Source organism: Mustela lutreola, chromosome 9, assembly GCF_030435805.1.
Source record: "Mustela lutreola isolate mMusLut2 chromosome 9, mMusLut2.pri, whole genome shotgun sequence".
NCBI lineage: Eukaryota > Metazoa > Chordata > Mammalia > Carnivora > Mustelidae > Mustela > Mustela lutreola.
In genome coordinates this window covers 127138984-127158235 of record NC_081298.1, presented here as the reverse complement: position 1 = coordinate 127158235, position 19252 = coordinate 127138984, and the positions used below count along the sequence as shown (strand labels likewise).

The 19252-nt window shown below is 39.5% G+C and overlaps 1 protein-coding gene across 3 annotated transcripts in view; it reads right to left on the bottom strand.

Annotated features, from left to right (window-relative positions):
* Window positions 1–19006, bottom strand: part of DNAJC27 (DnaJ heat shock protein family (Hsp40) member C27) — a 29682-nt gene extending 10676 nt beyond the window's left edge. For 2 of the 3 annotated variants that reach the window (XM_059132475.1, XM_059132476.1), the window contains exons 1-5: window positions 18728–19006; window positions 10764–10846; window positions 7073–7142; window positions 2637–2801; window positions 1865–1987 (exon numbers count right to left, since the gene is read on the bottom strand). In XM_059132475.1, the coding sequence (XP_058988458.1) occupies window positions 1865–1987; window positions 2637–2801; window positions 7073–7142; window positions 10764–10846; window positions 18728–18814 (528 nt within the window). In that variant the 5' untranslated portion in view covers window positions 18815–19006. Of the gene's footprint in view, window positions 1–379; window positions 516–1864; window positions 1988–2636; window positions 2802–7072; window positions 7143–10763; window positions 10847–18727 lie in introns of all 3 variants that reach the window. The other variant, XR_009344380.1, reaches the window with a different exon arrangement.
* Window positions 19007–19252: the final 246 nt, after the last annotated feature.

The window sequence follows — 19252 nt, the reverse complement described above, 5'->3', positions numbered from 1 at the left end:
GTCACACAGTCCAAAGCCAAAAGCCAAAGATAAAGAAAAACTCTTGAAAGTGGCTAGAGGGGAAAAAATCCCCAACACATTATGAACAAAAAACCAAGAGTACGAATGGGTACTAACAACTCATGAGTTGCAAGAGAGGCCAGAAGAGAATGGACTACATCTTTCAAGGGCTGATAGAAATTTAATCTTCAACAGCTGTTATTTATACCCTTGGACAAGTCACTTCAGCACTCTTAGATGTTATAAAATCTGAAATGAGAATAAAACCTGCTACACACTAAATCTCAAATGAGATGAAACACGTAAACTTCTCCAGAATAGTAAAACACTACTCAAATGATCAAGTACCGTTACTGCACATAAATAGGTACAAACTCACACAGGTTCATGTACTCAATAGAACAGGATGTGGCAAGCCAACATCAACCTTATTTGGTCTTGAAACAGAAGCTATGATGCCCGATTCAAACTGTCAGCCAAGGATGAAACCTGTCTTCTAATACGGGCAGTGACACCTTAAGAGAAAGAAATTCAGCATAAAAGATTAAATAAAATCCCACTCAATAATTAAGAACAACTCTTTAAAGTATAGCTACATTATTTGAAATGCTAAAAATTCCCAAAATATTAAGATATATTCAGAAGAGAAAAAATGCATAATTCATGTCACCACTTACTTCCAAATGTATCTGTAATCAAGAGTTGACTTTATAATTTACTATTTTAAAAAAGCCTTGTTCTGGGGGTGCCTGGGGGCATGGTTGGTTAAGCATCTGAATCTTGGTTTCAGCTCAGGTCGTGATCTCAGAGTCATGAGATCAAGCTCCACGTCAGGCTCCCTGCTCAGCTCGGGAGTCTGCTGGAGTTTCTCTCTCTCTCCGTCCCTCTGCCCCTCCTGCTCATGCTCTCTCTTTTTCTCTCTCTCTCAAATAAATAAATAAATAAATAAAATCTTTTTTAAAAAAAGGTCTTGTTCTGGGCACCCAGGTGGTTTAGTTGGTTAAGTGTCCAATTCTTGATTTTAGCTCAGGTCATAGTCTCATGGTTGTGAGGTCAAGCCCGCATTGGACTCTGCGCTAGGCACAGAGTCCGCTTCAGATTCTTTCTCTCCCTCTGGCCCTCCCCTCTCCTTCTCTTAAAAAAAAAAAAAAAAAAAAAAAAAAAAAGTAAATAAATAACCTTGGCCCTTAAAATTATTCAAGATTAGTAATTTTTAAAAAATCACCATCTATTCAGGTTGCAATATGAGTACACCCTTCCATTGTCTACTTGGTGGATAAGACCTTATTTTTACGTGTGATTGGCGGGACTCTGCAATGCCAGGCTCCTATTCTCTAACTGTGCCCTTGCAATATAGGATTATATCAGCTACAGCAAGGCAATTTCGCCAAAGTAATCCTTCCATCTACCTATTCATGCAAATGTAACACCATTAACCAAAGGGAGTTCTCAAGAAAATCTTTGTTCTATTATAAGTAAGTATATAATAACAGTTGTTAAACTTGATGATCATCAGAAATCACCTGGAAAGCTTTTTCAAAATATAGATTCTCGAGCTCCAGCACAAGCACTAAGCTTCCAGTAGTTTTAGAGCCTGGAAATCTGTATTTTTAAGAATTTCCCAAAGTAATTCTGATGATCAGCCAGGTCCGGTCTCAAGTACACAGCAGGCAGATAGATACCACACACACACACACACACACACACACACTCTCTCTCTCTCTCTCTCAATCTTTTTCTCACCAGCTTCTGAAAAGAACAAGCTTATTCCAATGCGAAATTCCTATTACATTTTTGCTTCTCATAATTTAAACTAAAATTTGGCATGGTCAGCCTCGGAACAAACAAAACGATGCCAGCTTACCTGGAACATCTCATTGATTCCCTCTCCAGTCTGTGCTGAAGTTTCAAAGTACAGGAAGCCTTTGCTTTCGGCCCACAAACGCCCTTCACTTTCATCTACACAGCGGTGCTTGGTACAGTCAATCTGAAACAGAAATTTGGGGAACAGAGAGAAGACCCCAACCTTGATCCACTAGCACAGGCCCTGTGAGGTCTTCATCAATCTTTTACTGAGGCCAAAACTACTCTTACATGAACTCCAGCACCAGTATATACAATTACGAGGACCAAAGGAGACCAAAAAAATTGCCCATATTGAACACAGACTGATTTTCTGTGGCAAAATAACAAATGCCTGCTCCTGCACTTCCCACTTTATCCTCGAAGAAAACTGCTCACCTCAAATTCACCTCTGTGAAAGTTGGCTTCATGAGGTCTCCCACACTCAAGTCTGTTTTCCATTCCTTTCCATAATCCATGCTGCACACCTAACTACTGTCCCTTCTCTAATCAAGGCCAGAGTGTAATTATTAGGATCCCCTTCTCCTGCTCTGTCACTAATACCCTTCCCCATGTACAGCACCAGAAAAAAATGGATAAATACCCCAACATATGGGAATTTGTGTTTTTATTCTTTGTTTCAGGGATGTTTGTTTTGAAAATCTGTTGATTCCTATAGCATAGAATAAGGATTTCTTTCTTTCTTTTTTTTTCATTTGTTCCCCAAAACTCAGAGCTGCACTCTTCCCATAATAGATCTGGAAAGTTGAGCATACAATGTCCAAAGCAGTTACCTTGTTGGCACACACTGCAAATACAATATTTTCCATGTTTCCGTGAGGTCCAAGATCCTGCTTCATCTCTGCCAGCCACGCATCAAGGGCGTCAAAGGAATCTTTCTGCCCAACATCATAGACCAGTATTACACCCTGTGTATCCTTGTAAAACTCATTACGAACCTTCACAGAAAAGAACAGATGTGCAAATTGGAGGTTTTGTGATTTTATAATATATCTCACCATCATTAACATAACAAAGGGCATTCTTTTGTGCATACATAGTATTTGCTATTGTATCTCAGTATCTACTGGTCTTTAGAGGACTTTTTATAAAATCAAAGTAACATGATAAGAAAAACCCTACGAGGACAAGGTCTTGTAATGAACGTAACATTAACATTCCCGCCTCAGCCCTTCTCACCTCCAGCTCCACTCCCTAGAGGCAATCCATCTTTAATTCTTGTTAGTAGATCTTAAAATAACACAAATTCTATAAAATAAAGCTCTTCTCAGGAAGAATGAAGAACTTCAGGCAAAAATGACACAAGCGTCAGCAAGAGTTATGGCCATTTATGTACCAGAGCCTGGAGCAGACTCCCTGGGATGCTGGGTAGAGCTTCCCTGACTCTAGGGTCTCCACACTAACTTCAGAACTCCAAAAGCAGAGCCCCAGTGGTGTAATGGCTCTAGAGTCAAACCTGGGGTCACTCTTACTTATTAGTTGTGTGATTTGGGGCAAGTCACTTAACCTCTCTGCATCCGAGTGTCCTCATCTATCAAATGGGGACAGTACTACTTCCTTCACGGGGTAATTCCGAGGATTATATGAGATGATGAAGGCAGAGCACCTACAGTGCCTGTGAAACAATGTCTATTTGCATCTTCTGCCTTCCTTTCTCACCCTCCTCTGATGGTCCACCTTCAATATTTTGGCTAGAAATGGCAACTCACTTCTGGGGCATATCTATAATTCCAGGAAGAGGCAGCACGAAGTATAGGGCACAAGAAAGTGGCAGAGGAAGGATCAGTCGAGTGGGTGCGTAGTAACATTGACAAACCAGGCGTTTCAGGCCAAAACTCCAGTAAGAACCTTGACAGAGGCCATGTATTACTCATTCGTCTCAGAGAGTCCAGTCTGCACATGCCCATACCAGTCTGTTGTAAGAAATGAAGTCTTCTTACACACATCAGGCACGAAATTTAGGTTTCTGAGTATAGACAGATGCCTGGGCCAAGACGGCAAATGGCTATTAATTTGTAGAAACAGAAGCAGTTATCTCCTAAATTAAAAGCAATTAAATCAGAAAGAATTGAAGTGACGAGCAGCAGGAGTCTTCTCCCCTCAGTCCTCAAGGTCCTCAGCCCACCTGCAGAAGTGAAAATGGGCCTCTGGCTTCTTCCCCGAAACTCTTGCTGCCTTGGCTCCCATACGCCACGCTCTCTAGGTTCTTTCTCATCTGGTCTCTTACCAAATCCTCCTCTCTCCATTGCTCCCACGCCAGCTGGCTGCTCTAATTCCCCTAATCCCACCCCAAACCCTCAGCCTTTCTTTTTCAATCCTTCCTTCCAACTCAGACAACAAAACCACCTGCATAATTTCAACTGGGAGAAGCTCCAAGGTGAGCCTTTTCATCTGTGCTTCCAGAGCTGCTTTTCTAGTTAACTCTAGACTCTCCCCGCTCAATGTCTTGCTGGAATCTCAAATCCAATATGTACAACAGGAAACCCTCCAACTTATTCCCTCCCAATCTTTTCCTTCCCTTGAACTTCTAGTGATGAAAGGAGCGCACCATTCTCTGAGCCGTGTGGATTGAAAGTCTAGTGTTCACCTTTGCTGCTTTCCTCTCCTTTTTCACTCTGCAGGTACAAACAATCCTCTGCCAGATTTCCTGCACCTGTCGCATCCTTTCCATTTCCATGTGCCAACATTACACTACCTCTTGACTACTACTGCAAGAATTTTCTAAGTAACCTCCCCAGCAACATAATACACATTACATATTTATCTTTTCGAAGCCCTGGTTCAAAAATTCTTTAGTGTTTCCCTACTGCCAACCCCTTAAATTTCAAATTCTTTTAACTGGTGTTGAAAGCTCTGATCAGTCCCCCACCGGCTTCCCAGTCTTATCCTCCTCCTACCTCCTGTCCTTCAAAGTGGATAATCTCTCATTCCCTAAACCTCCCCTGTGTTTCTCTAACTCCGTCTCGAAACAGACACCTCTTTATCTTTAATCTTTCAAGTTTAGCTATGACACTGCATCTTTCATGGAGTTTTTCCTGCCCCACACCTTATCATCTAATCCCGAACCCCTGCCAAACAGAATCTAACCCCTGTATCCCTGAAATACCACAGCCTTTGTGCTTCTAGTAGTGCCCATATTACTTCCTGTCTGGTGTTATAGTTGGTAGCATACACAGCTGCCTTTTCCAGTAGGCCGCAAGTGACAGGCATGTGTCTTGATACGTCTGTCTTTGTGTCAGCCAACAGGGCCTACCAGGTGTAAGTATTCAAGACATTTTAAATCAAGAAGAGCTGAATGTAGGGAATGTAAGCAGAAATCAAAGAATTTCAAAGTGCAAATTATGCTATCCAGAGGGAGATTTGCGTGTAAGTAGAGGTTTAGGCAAGCCTCATGGATTTCTCTTTCAACGGACTCAAGTTCAAGTCTGGGCTCAGCAACTGGCTACCTCTGTAGTCTTAAGTAAGTGGTTTTACCACCTCCAGCTTTGGTTTTTCCCATCTGTAAAATAAAAAAGGAGAAGCCTCAATGGTCCCCCACAGCTTTCTTACTCTCAGCTCCCAAGACAGCTCTCTGATGTTAGTCCTGGAAGTCTTGCAGCATCCAAAGTTTAATTAAATAGGATGCTAAGGGAATTGGGATTATTTCTTAGAGCAGGGATGGCAAACTTTCTAGCTTGTAGGCCACAGAAAGCTGTTAGTTTAATAGCACTCAGGCCTCAAGAACTTTCTACAGACTGTCTAACTCATACCAGCAAGTCCCAGAATGATGTGTGCATCAGTGGAAGCAAAATTGCTGTTAAGACACAGGCCTGGCATTCCCTCGCAGTCCTCTCTTTGACACTTTCCTCTGAGAGTGCTCTTTCACATGCTAAGCAGACGGGCCTCTCTCAGTAGGCCCTTTGGGTAAACCTGTTGAGAGGACAGATGACAGTAGTAGCTTTAATGGAAGACAGGCCGCCAGGATGGGGGGAAGCCAGGGATCATGACAATGGCTACAGACGCTTCACCCACTGTGTGCCAAGCAAAAATATACTTTGGTCAGTTTGGGCCTTAGGGAGAAGATGGCTTTGGTCTTGTCAAAAAGGAGGGTTTGAGCTATGGACAAGTAAATATTTGACAAAAAAGAAAAAATCGAAGCTATTCAGAGAAAAGTTACTTCAGAAGTGGTGATTTCAAGAAGCTTCTATTAATTATACTGTTATCTTTTTGAGCTGCTGGGGGGGAAAGCTATTGTAATTTCAATTTGCATTGATAAGACGTCCAGTGTCTAATGACAGAAAGTAAAGAACACTCAGTGCTTTTCACTAGACAATATCTGGAATGTTGTGCTCAGTTGTCATCTCCCCATTAGCTAACTAGAGGTTATCTACAAAGGATGTTGAGAAGCCTAGCTAGGGCAGGGCTAGAAAATATTTTACCTGAAAAGGAGCGGATTAACAAATTTTAGAAAGGTTCCATTGTAGAAGCACAGACTCAGTCTATGTTGTTCTAAAAACAAGCCCAAGATCAATAGTGAAAGTCAAAGGAAGGAAGCCTTCAAAAGGGAGTTGTTAATCTAGAGTTTTTAACAGTGAAAAGGATGAACTGGTGAGGCAGTATGACCTCATCATTAGAGACATTCATTCTCCAAACTATTACAGTCTGTACCACTCAAAACTATCCTGTGTATCACATCATCCCTGGATTCCCACCAATCTACGTAATTCTTACTTATCCATCAAAGCTTACTTTAAATGTTGCTTCCTTCAACAAGGCTTCCTGTCCTCCCAGATACTAGGCTAGATATTAAATGCTCCCAAGCATTCTGTCATTTGTTTAATATCCGTCTTCTTTGACATATTTATGTTCCATGAGGACAGGGACTGTGTATTACCAGCATCCAAACTGACACACTGGTATGCGGTGAATGAATGGCAGCCATCGATCAGGAAGGTATAAAGCATAAAAGCAACAGTCCTTTGAAATTTAAAATGTCTTATCTAAGTGTTTGAAACATTAGCAATGGAATTTCCTACCACTATCTAAGGGGATGGAACAAAAGACCAACAGGTTTCCATTCAGTTAAGGCTCAGAAAGGAAGCCACACCCACCAGCTAAATTCACCTAATTTTATACATGATTTGCATACTGGTAGTTTCTAATAACTCGGGATCTTTCCCTAACCCACTGACAATACTGGACGCAGATTTTCTCAAAAAGTCTTTCTTACCTCATAGAAGAAGGGATGGCCAGCCATATCAAAGATGTTAACTTTGATTTCTCTGTCTCTGACTTGTACCCTGAAATGTTCAAATGGAAACAATTCCAAAGAAGGTTATGGCTTCTGCATTCCCATTGAAATCATTTATGTCGTTTATTAATTTTAAAAAGGTATGTGTATGAAATTTAAAAGAGGCTTTCATAGTGCCTCTTCTTGAGAACAGATAATCATTACAACAGAAGCTGGTAATTTGGCAGATCATCTTGCCCTCCTTATTTTCAGAACACTGAGCCCACTGTAACAAACACCTTCATTTACCTTCAGCTTGCCTCAAGATACTTCAGTCCGTCCCCCTTAACTAACAAAAAAAAAATACTTATGCTCATCAGTCATATCTATGCTACTACCATGGAACTAAGAAAACCGATGTGGGACAAGTAGGACTGAGAGGAAGGAAAACAAAATACTTTATTTCACTTAAGAAGACATCTTCATTGCTAGTGGTTATGCTGGGTTACCACGTAGAACAGTAACTAAAGTGTGTGATCTTCATTGAGCAGAAGCAAATCAACTTGTTTTCAAAAATTTTTAAATAGAGAAAAGAACAAAAAGGAAAAATAACAACCATTCATATTAGAATTAAATACTATTCAATGTGGTAGCATATTTGCATCTTGTCCTTTTTATTTTTTTCCAGAAAAATCACTACTGGTAAATAAATTAATGAAGTATTTTAAGTATTTCAAACACTAAAAAAAAATGCAAAGATGAAAGTTTAAAATTTATCCCAAATCCTATCACCCAGAAAAAAACCTTTGTCAATATCGATAAACATCACCACAGTCTTCTATGCATAGATATGACTGATGAGCAGAAGTATTTTTTTTATAAAAATGGGATTATCCATTTAAAAATAAAAAGTATGAAATGTACTTGTTACTGAATTTAACAAAAGAAAAGGGAACTGAAGTGAACTAGAATTATTGAACTTTAAATACGTTTCCTCATCACAAGAAATATTTCCTGAAAGACCCCTCTAAGTTAAGAATAGGAATTATTCACAATAAATTAACAGGGTAGAATCATTATGTTTTTAAGTGACATGTTTCAGTTTGCACAACACTGACATGAACCCCTCCTCCAGGATACAAGGACATCGGTGCTTGGTCTCATTGTCCCTGTACGACCTCCTGGTTTGTTTATTGTTATTATCCCCTTGTCCACATCTATAATATCCACTTTCTATTCTGAAATCATAATTCCTACAGTTGTTTTATATTACTTGTAGACGTAAATTAAGCTAATCATTTCTTTATTCCTGAATTTTCTACCATATTTCATCAATTCCAAAATGCATATTTGCTTTCATTTTAACATCTGTGAAATCAGGATCCATCTTACAAAAGAGGATGTGAGAATAGCAAACAAAATAACAACAGAGCCTGAGAGCATCTGGAGAAGATCTGGTATAATAATTTATACTAGAAAATTTTGCCTTAAAGAGATAGCAGCTGACAGGGGATGTAACTAAAGGCCATAAAGTAAAAAATGCATTCACACATTGAAACTGAAAGAGGTTAATTTAATTCAGATGCCAGACAGAGGCAATTACTTTAAGAAAATTGGTAATTCATTACCTCAAGGTTGTGCTTTCCTAGATTATGGCCTGAAGACCACCTGTATCATTATTATGAGAGACTTTTAAAAATGCAGATTCCTGTGCCCCATCTCAGACCTGGCAAATCAGAATCGTGGTGGGCAGGTCCTAGGAATCTGCATTTTTACAAACTCTACAGGTAATTCTTCAGCATGCTGGAATTTGAGCTTCGCCATGTTGGAAACAGGGAGGATGGAATATGTATCTATTATTTTGTGGGATTCTTTTTTTTTTTTTTTTTAAAGATTTTATTTATTTACCTGACAGAAAGAGAGACAGTGAGAGTGGGAACACAAGCAGGAGGAGTGGGAGAGGGAGAAGCAGGCTTCCCGCAGAGCAGGGAGCCTGATGTGGGGCTCAATCCCAGGACCCCGGGATCATGACCTGAGCTGAAGGCAGCCACTCAATGACTGAGCCACCCAGGCACCCCTTCCCTGGGATTTTTAAACTTGGAATACTAACTTTTGTCCGTCTCTGGAAGTAAAATTCACACTGTGAGTCTGAGATCTGCTGGAAGCCATGTAGAGGAAGATATAAGGTGGAGAGAGATGGAGCAAATGATCTGTCTCTATTCTGTCCCTGGTTCCAGCAATCTCTAAGCCCAGCATCCTTATAACTGGATTATGTGAATTTATTAATATCCTTTATTTATGCTTATTATCATTATTATTATTATTATTATTATTTTGCTTGAGCTGGTTTGACTTGGGTTCCTCTCAGTTATAGCCTCCTGATTCACCATGGGACAACCATCTTTCCCCCCAAAACTTTCAGCCCGAAATAGAAGAGTCTGTTGACTAAATGACCACAGTTCTATGGTGTAATATGGTAATACTCATTTCTTAGGGGAATAAATTAGCTACTTATATGGATTCAAAACAGAACTGCCTGAAACAGGATCTCCTGCCCTATCACTGATGAAACTCTGTGTCCTGAAGTACAGATACACCCACCCACCACTTCAGTCTACCTTCTTGAAAGCTGCCCTCATGTTCTAATCTTGCAAACTTCCTCTTCAGTCCTAGCTTACCTAATAATACATAGTTTTTGAGTATCTACTCTGTACAAGCACTGTACCAGGCACTTGGGGATGACTTATACTAATAGCCCCTTCTTCGTGGAGCTTATAATCTAGCAGGAGACATTTAACATATAAAAATAACGACATGTGGCAATTTATTTTAAGTACCATAAACAGCATAGAAAAGTTTAATATTTCTGTCATTTGCAACCAAAAAGAGTCCTCACTAATAAAGGAGCTTATTCCAAGACCTCATGGGAACAAGACCATTTCACATCTTGGAAAGTCTGACAGATGGAGAGATGCAGGGAAAGGACTCTTCAGGTAGACAGAATAAATAATGGCACTGAGACCAGAAAAATATGAGGACAGTGCTGTAGTGTGGAGGGAGGCTAAAGTGTGTAAAGGAATGAAACAAGAGGGAAGAAGAGGCAGCTTAGGGCCAGAATAGTAAGTCCCTGAAATTCCACCTTCCGGGAGAGTGCTGTGTACCTCGATTCTCTGCACTGGCAGTATTATTTACTGCTAAAGTAATCCTACCTCCCCAAGCTCAACCCACCCTGAGTCACGTCCAGATAAATCCCCACTTCTTCCCAGTTTTACTTCTCCCAGATCATTTTCTAGATACCAATAGGCTATAAAGATCATAAACCAATAAATGAGGTTGTCTGGGAAAATTTTCCACATAATATATATACTTTTTAGAAAGAATATCTCAAAATGCTCTACAAACACATTTGCTAATAGGACCTATTAATACAAACATGTGTATTAAAGGCACATCTGTCAGTTGAGTTTTACATTAACTTGCTCATTGCTGCAGACCCTATACCTAAGGGAGGGCCTGGCAAAAAAGAATGTGGTCAGTGATGAATACATTATATGATCACTACATTTCTGTAAAGGTCTTTTATTCCAATCTTTCCTGATTTATTTTCAGAGCACCTATTTCAAGACACATCATTTTATAGGAGTTCAAAGGTCTATGTAACTTACAAGCCCCAAAAAAACAATGTACTTACTTTGTGACTCCATAGTCAATTCCAATGGTTGCAAGATATTTAGACACAAATCTTTTCTCACAGTATCGTTTTATAATACAGCTCTAAAAAGGTTAAAAAAAAAATGCAGGCTTTTAGTAAATACACTCTGGAAACATACAATATAGGAACAGTTCATCATGGTTTCTTCACTTACCACAGTGAGAGAGAAAGCATTTTCAAAGAACCAAAACAAATGATAAAAGTGAAAATTTTAAGAAAAGATTACTTAAAATTACTTAATTACTTCCCTAGCACCAAGCATGCTTTCAGTTTAGTTCTCCATCCTTGTGCTCTTTTCTTTTGAAGACTTACTCTTATGCTTTCAACAATACCACCAAAACGTTTAGCGTTGACCTCCCTTCTCAAAAGCACATCTATACCTTCAATACTAAGACTACTTTCTACTTGGGTGTCCTGCTGTTACCTCAAATTCGACATGTCCCCAAATGGCCTAATCCTATACATAAAAACAGTTCATCCTGCTGACATCCTGATTCTGTTAACACCACCATTTTCTCAACCACGAGGATCAGAATATTAAAGCCACGTTTGATTCTGAGCCTTTCTAAACCTTCTGAAGGTTTCCTGCCTCCTTCTCATTCTAATTCCCACTTACTTTGGGTTTAGATTCTCATCATCTACTAGACAACAGTAGGAAATTCTTTATTGGTCTTTCTGCCTTCCTTTTGTCCCAACCTCAGTCAATATGGCACACCACTGACATTTTTCACTTCCCTAACTCAAAAATCGTCAGTGGTTTCTCAGTGCCAAGTTTGAAACCCAAATTCCTTTGTCCTTTATTTAAGGTCCTCCATAATCTGGCCCTAATCTGCATTACCTGTCTGAACCCTTCTAATACAAACTCTCCATTTCCGCAAACTCCTGGACACCTGACTTCCTAGCTTTTGTCATGACTTACCCTCCAGTTGGAATGAGCTTTCTCCCTTCTTTCCAAATCTTGACTTGTCCTTTAAGGCCCAGCTCAAGCTCTGAGCTCCAGGTTTTAAGAGATCTTGCCTGCATCTGAACTCTTCCAATACTCGATACACATACTAATATACACACATATATTACACACACACCCCAGCAGTCATAAATGGCTTTGTATTGTAAGTTATCATTTCGCATGTACATACTCACATTACCTCTTCAGCTAGATGGTAAACTATTTGAGGACAACAAACGCTGGTATTTTACTTCTATCTTTTTGCTCAAGCCATTGAAATTTGCTCAGTGCCAGTGAAAACTAATTTTAAAAGACGTGTATATTAATAACAACTCTTAGCACTCATGAAACTTACAATTTACTTGGGAGTGCTAGTAACGGAGTTTATTTTGCTCAAATCCTTCCCCGATGAATGTTAACCTAAATTATATAGGACAGTTAATTTAAAAAGCAGTTAATAAGCTTACTGTGAACTAAAGGAAAAATTTCTTTGGAGTGACTACTGCTAAGAGGCTATACTTTTAAAAGCATTTTATAGCTGGAACGCACTTCACAAATATTTTCTCTCACAATAGCTTGGGAAAATGAATATAGCCTTTTTCTAAATTATTCATGAGATTAAGAGGCCTGGCAGTCCTTTAACTACAGTACACTATTTAAACACTAGTTATAAGTATTTCACAAGACACATATTTAAGTAATTGTATTAATAACCACTCCCTATTACATAAATAGGGCTCCTGGTCCTTAGACTCTTATAAGCTCTTACAAGTTAAATAACATAAATATAGAGAGAATGTTTTGCTCTCACTATTTTTCTTAAATAGATTTTTAGGTACTTTTCTCTTTTTACACAGATTCAGTTAAAATCTTAACAGGTTTGGGCCTCTGTTTTTAATAGAATTTTCCTAAAATTCATATGAAAGAACAACTATCTGGGAAGAACTAATCAAAATATGAAAAAGAGGAATGGGGCAGGATAATAGAAAGAAGAGGGAAGCTACCTTAATAGATATTAAAATACAGTCTGAAACCAATCAAGACAATATCATATTGGTGTAAGAATAGACAAATAGGTCAGTAGAACAGAAGAGAGAGCCCAGAAATAGATTCTATTAAAAGAAGAGAGTTTAAAAGTGACCAAGGTGATTATTTAAAGTTAAGAGGAAATGGGCAACTGGGTGGCTCAGTTGGTTAAGCAACTGCCTTCAGCTCAGGCCATGATCCCGGACTATCAGGACTGAGTCCTGCCTCAGGCTCCCAGCTCCACGGGGAGTCTGCTTCTCCCTCTCACCTTCTCCCCTCTCATGTTCTCTCTCTCAGTCTCTCTCAAATAAATAAATAAAATCTTTAAAGTTAAGGGGAAAAGAGTGATTTATTTGGTAAAATGCTACTTACACAAGTTAGGCCTTTCTCTAAATACAGAATAATTCAGATGAATTTGTGATTTCAAAATTTAAAAATAAAACAACAAAAATTTCAGAAGAAAATGTGCACCAACACTTCTCGGCCCTTTGGTTAAGATCAAGTGCAAAAGAAATGTGCAACATATGTACAATCTTAGGAAAACATTTTCAACCAAGAAAGGAAACTCAAAAAACGTAAAAGAAAGGACAGGAGTGTGGGGGTGGCTTAGCCAGTTAAACCTTTGGCTTCAGCTGTGATCCCGGAGTCCAGGGACTGAGCCCCTCATCGTGCTCCCTGCTCAGCGGAGAGTCTGCTTCTTCCTCAGACCCTCCCCCACCTAATAAATAAATAAATCTTTAAAAAAAAAGGAAAAAAAAAAGGAAGGAAGCAAAGACAGGCACAACTGAGTATATAAAAAAAAATAGTAATAGGGGTACCTGGATGGCTCAGTGAGTTAAGCGTCTGTCTTTGGCTCAGGTCATGATCCCAGGGTTTTGGGATACAGTCCACATCAGGCTCCCTGCTCAGCGGAGAGCCTGCTTCTCCCTCTCCCACTCCCCCTGCTTGTGCTCCCTCTCTCGCTGTGTTTCTCTATCAAATAAATAAATAATTTTTTTTTAAAAGAAATAATAATAACAAAAGCAATTGTATGGCAAAATATTTGTAAAAAATATTAAAAGACAAGGACATATCCAGACAAATATTCATTACTTATATGACTGGCAAAAGTTATTATCTCTGATGTCCCTGAACCAGAAAAATTGATAAGACACATTATCCAATAGAAAAATAAATAGGGAATATAAATATACAGAACAGCAAATCCAAATAGCCAATAAGCATATGAAAAGGTGCTCAACTTCATCCGTAATCCATGAAATGCAAATTAAAGTAATAATTCTCACTAACCGGACTGGGAGTCATTAAAAGAATGACAACACCTGTGTTGGCAGGGATATGGGAAAAAGGGTACCTCCATACCATATTGTTGGTAGAAACACAGTTTTTTTTTTTTTTTAATATTTTATTTATTTATTTGACATCACAGAGAAGCAGGCAGAGAGAGAGGAGGAAGCAGGCTCACTGCTGAGCAGAGAACCCGATGTGGGGCTCGATACCAGGACCCCGGGATCATGACCTGAGCCGAAAGCAGAGGCTTTAACCCACTGAGCCACCCAGATGCCCCGAAACACAGTTTTTTTAAGCAGAGTTGGCAATAGCTATGAAAATTTTAAAATATGCTCTTGAACTCAGCATTCCACCCCTGGAAATCTAGTCTATAGAAATTAGAAAACCAGTATTTACGTGTGTACACACACACACACACACACACACACGGAGTATTTATTGCAACATTGTTTGTTAATAGGGGAAAAGCTGGAAATGACATGAATTCTCATCAACAGAGGAATGCTTGCATATTGTGGACTATATACAAATGAAAAAGAGTAGAGCTGTACCGGATTACTTGGAGGGATTATCATGTCTATTGTTAAGACAGAGAAGTAAACTCCAAGAAGTATATACAATATTGTAGAACATTTGAAAACTCAATTCAACTAATTTAACAGGAAAATATTTATTAAATTTGACTGGAAATCTAAAATTAGGGCAAGCTTCAAAGTTGGATGTTACAAAGAGTCTGACCCTAGAGGACACTGAGAACTGGACTGGGTCTTTGGAGTAGGTTGACTGCCAAGGCAGAAAGCTGAATCAGATATACACAAAGACCACAGAGAACTTTCAGGATTCTCCCATAGAGAAGATTAAGCCCTTGGAAATCCCCTTTTTCTTACTGAATTTCTAGAACCTCTAAAACAATGCTGAGTAATAAAGGAAAATAGCAAGTATCCTTTTCGTACCTAATTTTAATGGAAATAGACCTAGCATTGTACCATTTGCTATGATGTTTGCTGTTCGCTAATAATAAATATTGTCTTTCATATTTAAGTAGTTTCATTTTATTCTGATTCTGCTTAAAATTTTTATTAGGATTGACTACTTGATTATATCAAATGTTTTTCTAGTACTGAAAAAATTTTCTCCAGTAGTCAGTTAATGTAACAAATTATGTTGACGAACTTAATATCGAACCATGTTTGCATTCCAGGGATAAACTCTCCTTGCTAGTAGTGGATTATTTTTGATATACTACTGAATTCTATTTGTTGATATTTAAGAAATTATACATCTCTCTATACTTGTGAAATTGGCATATACTTTTCTGTTTTGATACTATATCAAGTTTTGCTAGTTAAGTTACCATGACTTCATATAATAAACTGGAGAGCTGTTCACCTTTTTCTTTGCCTTAAAATTATTTAAAGCTTAAATAAAGTTTATTCATGAAGCCATCTGATCCTGATACCTTTTAGAAGGATAAATCTTTTCATTGTTTTTCTAATCCTTATTATGTGTCTAAGGAATTGGATTTTCTACTTCTTTTTGAGTCAGTTTTGGTCATTTATATTTTGCTAGGAAGTCCTTCATTTCCCCTACCTTTTCAAATGTGCTTCTACAGAACTGGATGTAATATTTCCTAGTCATTCTTTTAATCTCTTCTAGTATATGATTATGTCTCCCTTTCAGTACTAATCTTGAAATTTTTCATTCTCTATTTTCTTCTTAAATAGATTTTTTAAGGCACTTTTCTTTATTAATTTTAATTTTCCAAACTTTCTTTTGGTCTATTTTGTGGCCTTTTCCTAATGTCTTAGGTATTAAGTTCCTCTTGAAATGAGATATACCATATTACAAAATTCACACTTTTAAGGTATACACTTCAGTGGTTTTTTGTACACTCACAAAGATGTAAAACCATTAAGTTCCTTTAGTTTTTCTCTCTCTCTTCTTTAGAAATGAATAAGATAATGTGTTTTCCTTTGACTGCAGGTTTAATTTTGTCCTAAAGTTTTCAGTATAGACTCTCTTTACCTGCTTTCTAGTTATTTTGTCATTTGTTTTGATTTGCCCTTTAAGCCAAAGATTATTTACTAGGGTATGTCTTAATTTTTAACTTAAAATTGTTTATCTTTCTATATTTTCCAAATTCTTTAAAATGAATATGTGTTACTTTTATAAGTAAGGTGCTTTTTTTTTTTTTTTGAGAGAGAGAGAGTGTGTGAGGGGAGAGGAAGGGTGGCGGGGGAACAGAGAGAATCTTAAGAAAGCTCCATACCCAGCATGGAGCCTGACATGGGGCTCAATTTCATGATCCTGAGATCATGACCTGAGCCAAAATCGAGAGTCAGATGCTTAACCAACTGAGCCACCCAGGTGCCCTGGCAATTTTTTTTTAAGTTACATTTAAATCTTTGATTCACCTAAAATTCATTTTTGAGAAAGCAATGCAAGAGGAATCCACCTCACTCCCAAACAGTAAATAGTTGTTCCAGCAGTATTTATTAAATGGTCCCTACTTTCCTACCACTTTACTATATTTGTTATAAATTTCCTTATGTGTTTGGATTTACTTCTAGACTCCAGTCTATTCCACTGATGTCTCTCTATGTCCTTCTCAGCATCAATAGGAAAAACTTGGTAATTTAAAATATGTTTTATTATCTGGTAGTGTTTTCTTTTCTTTTTTATTTTTTTCAGTTTTCTTAGTTATTCTTACATTTAATTTTTCATAAGGACCTTAATACTTTCTATTACATTCTGAAAGGAAAAAAAAACTTATTTTTATTTTAACTAGTATTTTAACTAGGATTGAATTACATTTGTAGATTATTTTAAAGAACTGACATCTCTAAAATGTTGAGTGATCCTAATTAAGGGGAAAGTATATCTTTCCATGTGCCTAAGAAATTTTATGTCACTTTGTAGAGCTCTGAATTTTTCTTTATATAGGTCCTACCTATTTCTTCTTGAGTTTAAGCCTAGGCATTTTATTTTGGCTGTTCTTGTAAATTAAAATAATTTCTCAATTATATATTAAAAATACTATTTAATATACTATAGCTGTTAATTTTTGCATATTAATTTTGCTTTACTGAATTTTCTTATTGTTTCTCAAAGTTTTTCAGTTAATTCTCTTTAAATTTCAAGATAAATAATCATATCATTAGCAAATAGTAATAATTTTGCCTTCTCCTTTCCAGTATCTCCTATTTTTTCTCCTCTTGTCTAATTCCATTGGCTAATAAATATAGAACAATGTTAAAAAAATGTGACACTGGGCATTTTGGGCTATTTTAAAAGATTTTATTTATTTATTTGAGAGAGAGGCAGTGAGAGAGAGCATGAGCGAGGAGAAGGTCAGAGGGAGAAGCAGACTCCCCATGGAGCTGGGAGCCCGATGCAGGACTCGATCCCCGGACTCCGGGATCATGGCCTGAGCTGAAGGCAGTCGTCCAACCAACTGAGCCACCCAGGCGTCCCTGGGCTATTTTTAATGTTGCACCATTAGGCACAGGAAAATGGTAAAAGTGATGCATGCTAACTTAGCCAGCTCACTAATAAACCTTTTAAAGGCTTTATTCTTTTCTTTTTAATGCCTGGCACATAGCTGGTGTTCAATAAATGTAGAGTTCCAGTGAACTTCTGTTAATACATATATATATACAAAGATACATAAATAGTACAGGATATTACTAAATGGAAAGAAAAGGCACTACTAAACATTTACTGAGCATCAACAATGTGCAGAGCACCGGCCTAAACACCTCCATTAAGGGCTCTTTTGATTTTCACAGCATACAATGATGGAGCGAGAACTGCAATAGGCTGTGAAGACTCAGGTTCTAATCCTGTCTCTGTCGTTGATTTGATGACCTTGGAAGGTTCTTAACCAATAGCTTCCACTTACCCAGAAAGGGAGACAATTTGGGTGAAGAGGAGACAGTTTAGAGAACCAAAGCTCTTCCTCTTGGGGGAAGAGCTTTGGTCCCTCTTGCCCCCCGACAACCCCCTCAACTATGGGGGAGCTTACAGCTGGGACCCAGGAGAGCCAGCCAAGAGAAAGGTGGCAGGACGAAGGCTTTGAGAGAATGAGTATGATGACACCACCGGAAAACAAAAACAAAAACACAAAAGCAACACACAAAACAAAATGCAGGCTCCGTGACATCCACTGCACTTCCCTTGCGAAAAATGTCACCCTCAATTGCGCTCTTAAAATAGGTTCTGGGCTCCAAGTCCGCGGAGCAACATTCACAAACGCCAATCCTCACATGCACCCCGGTCAGCTCCCTTAGGCTCCCAAGAACGGCTGGGGTAACTCAACTTTTATTCTGCACCTCTAAGTCCTGGACAGGTCATCTAGAAGGCAGACAGGGTAGTAGGAAGACGATCTGACATAAGGACCGAGGCCTCCTTACTCTTTTAGGGATACATTCAAGGGTGAGCGGTCACAGGAGACACCTTCTTATGGAGAGTGACGTCAGTGGAGGAGGAGGGGGGGGGCAACCAAAGGTCAAAAAGGTCACGAGAGTTTTCCTCACGGAGGCGCATCCCCTAGGAGGAGACCCGGGCCTGCTCAGGGGCGGGGAGGAGGCCGGGCCCCGGGCAGTTGAGTGGCCGCCCTCCCAGCCAATGGGCACGTCGCCCCGCCGCGCTGAGGTCCCGCCCCTCCCAGCGCAGTACTCACTTTTCCCACTTCAGCGTTGCCCATGGAGATGACTTTGATGCGCAGGGACTTGCCAGGCTCCTTCCGCTTCGGCATGTTGGCCTCCATTGCCCTCGCTCTCTCGGGGCCACCTGCCTCGCTATCTCCTTGTTCACCAGGCTGGCCCGTCCCTCAGGGCTGCTCGTCCAATGGCGGACTCGCTGCTATCGTCACCGCCCCGGCTCCGCGGCTCGCCATCCCCGCCGCTGCCTAGCAGCGGGCGCGGGCGGTTGGGAGCGCTGGGAACTGGGGGTGGGAGCAGACAGTCTCGCGATGCTAGAAAGGGGCGGTGTGACGTCATCACCGGGCTCTGGGGACGAGGTTTTGATTACCTGTTCCCTGGAGTCGCGCCGACGTGCGGGGCTGAGTCTCTCCGCAGGAAGTCGCCCTTGGGGCGCGCGGCGGGGGTGCGGGGGCGCCAGGGCAAGCGGCATTTGTTAACGTTTCACCTCCGAGTGGTAGAAATGTTTTGGGGGTTTGGGGCAGATCCTCGGGCTGGGAGTATTT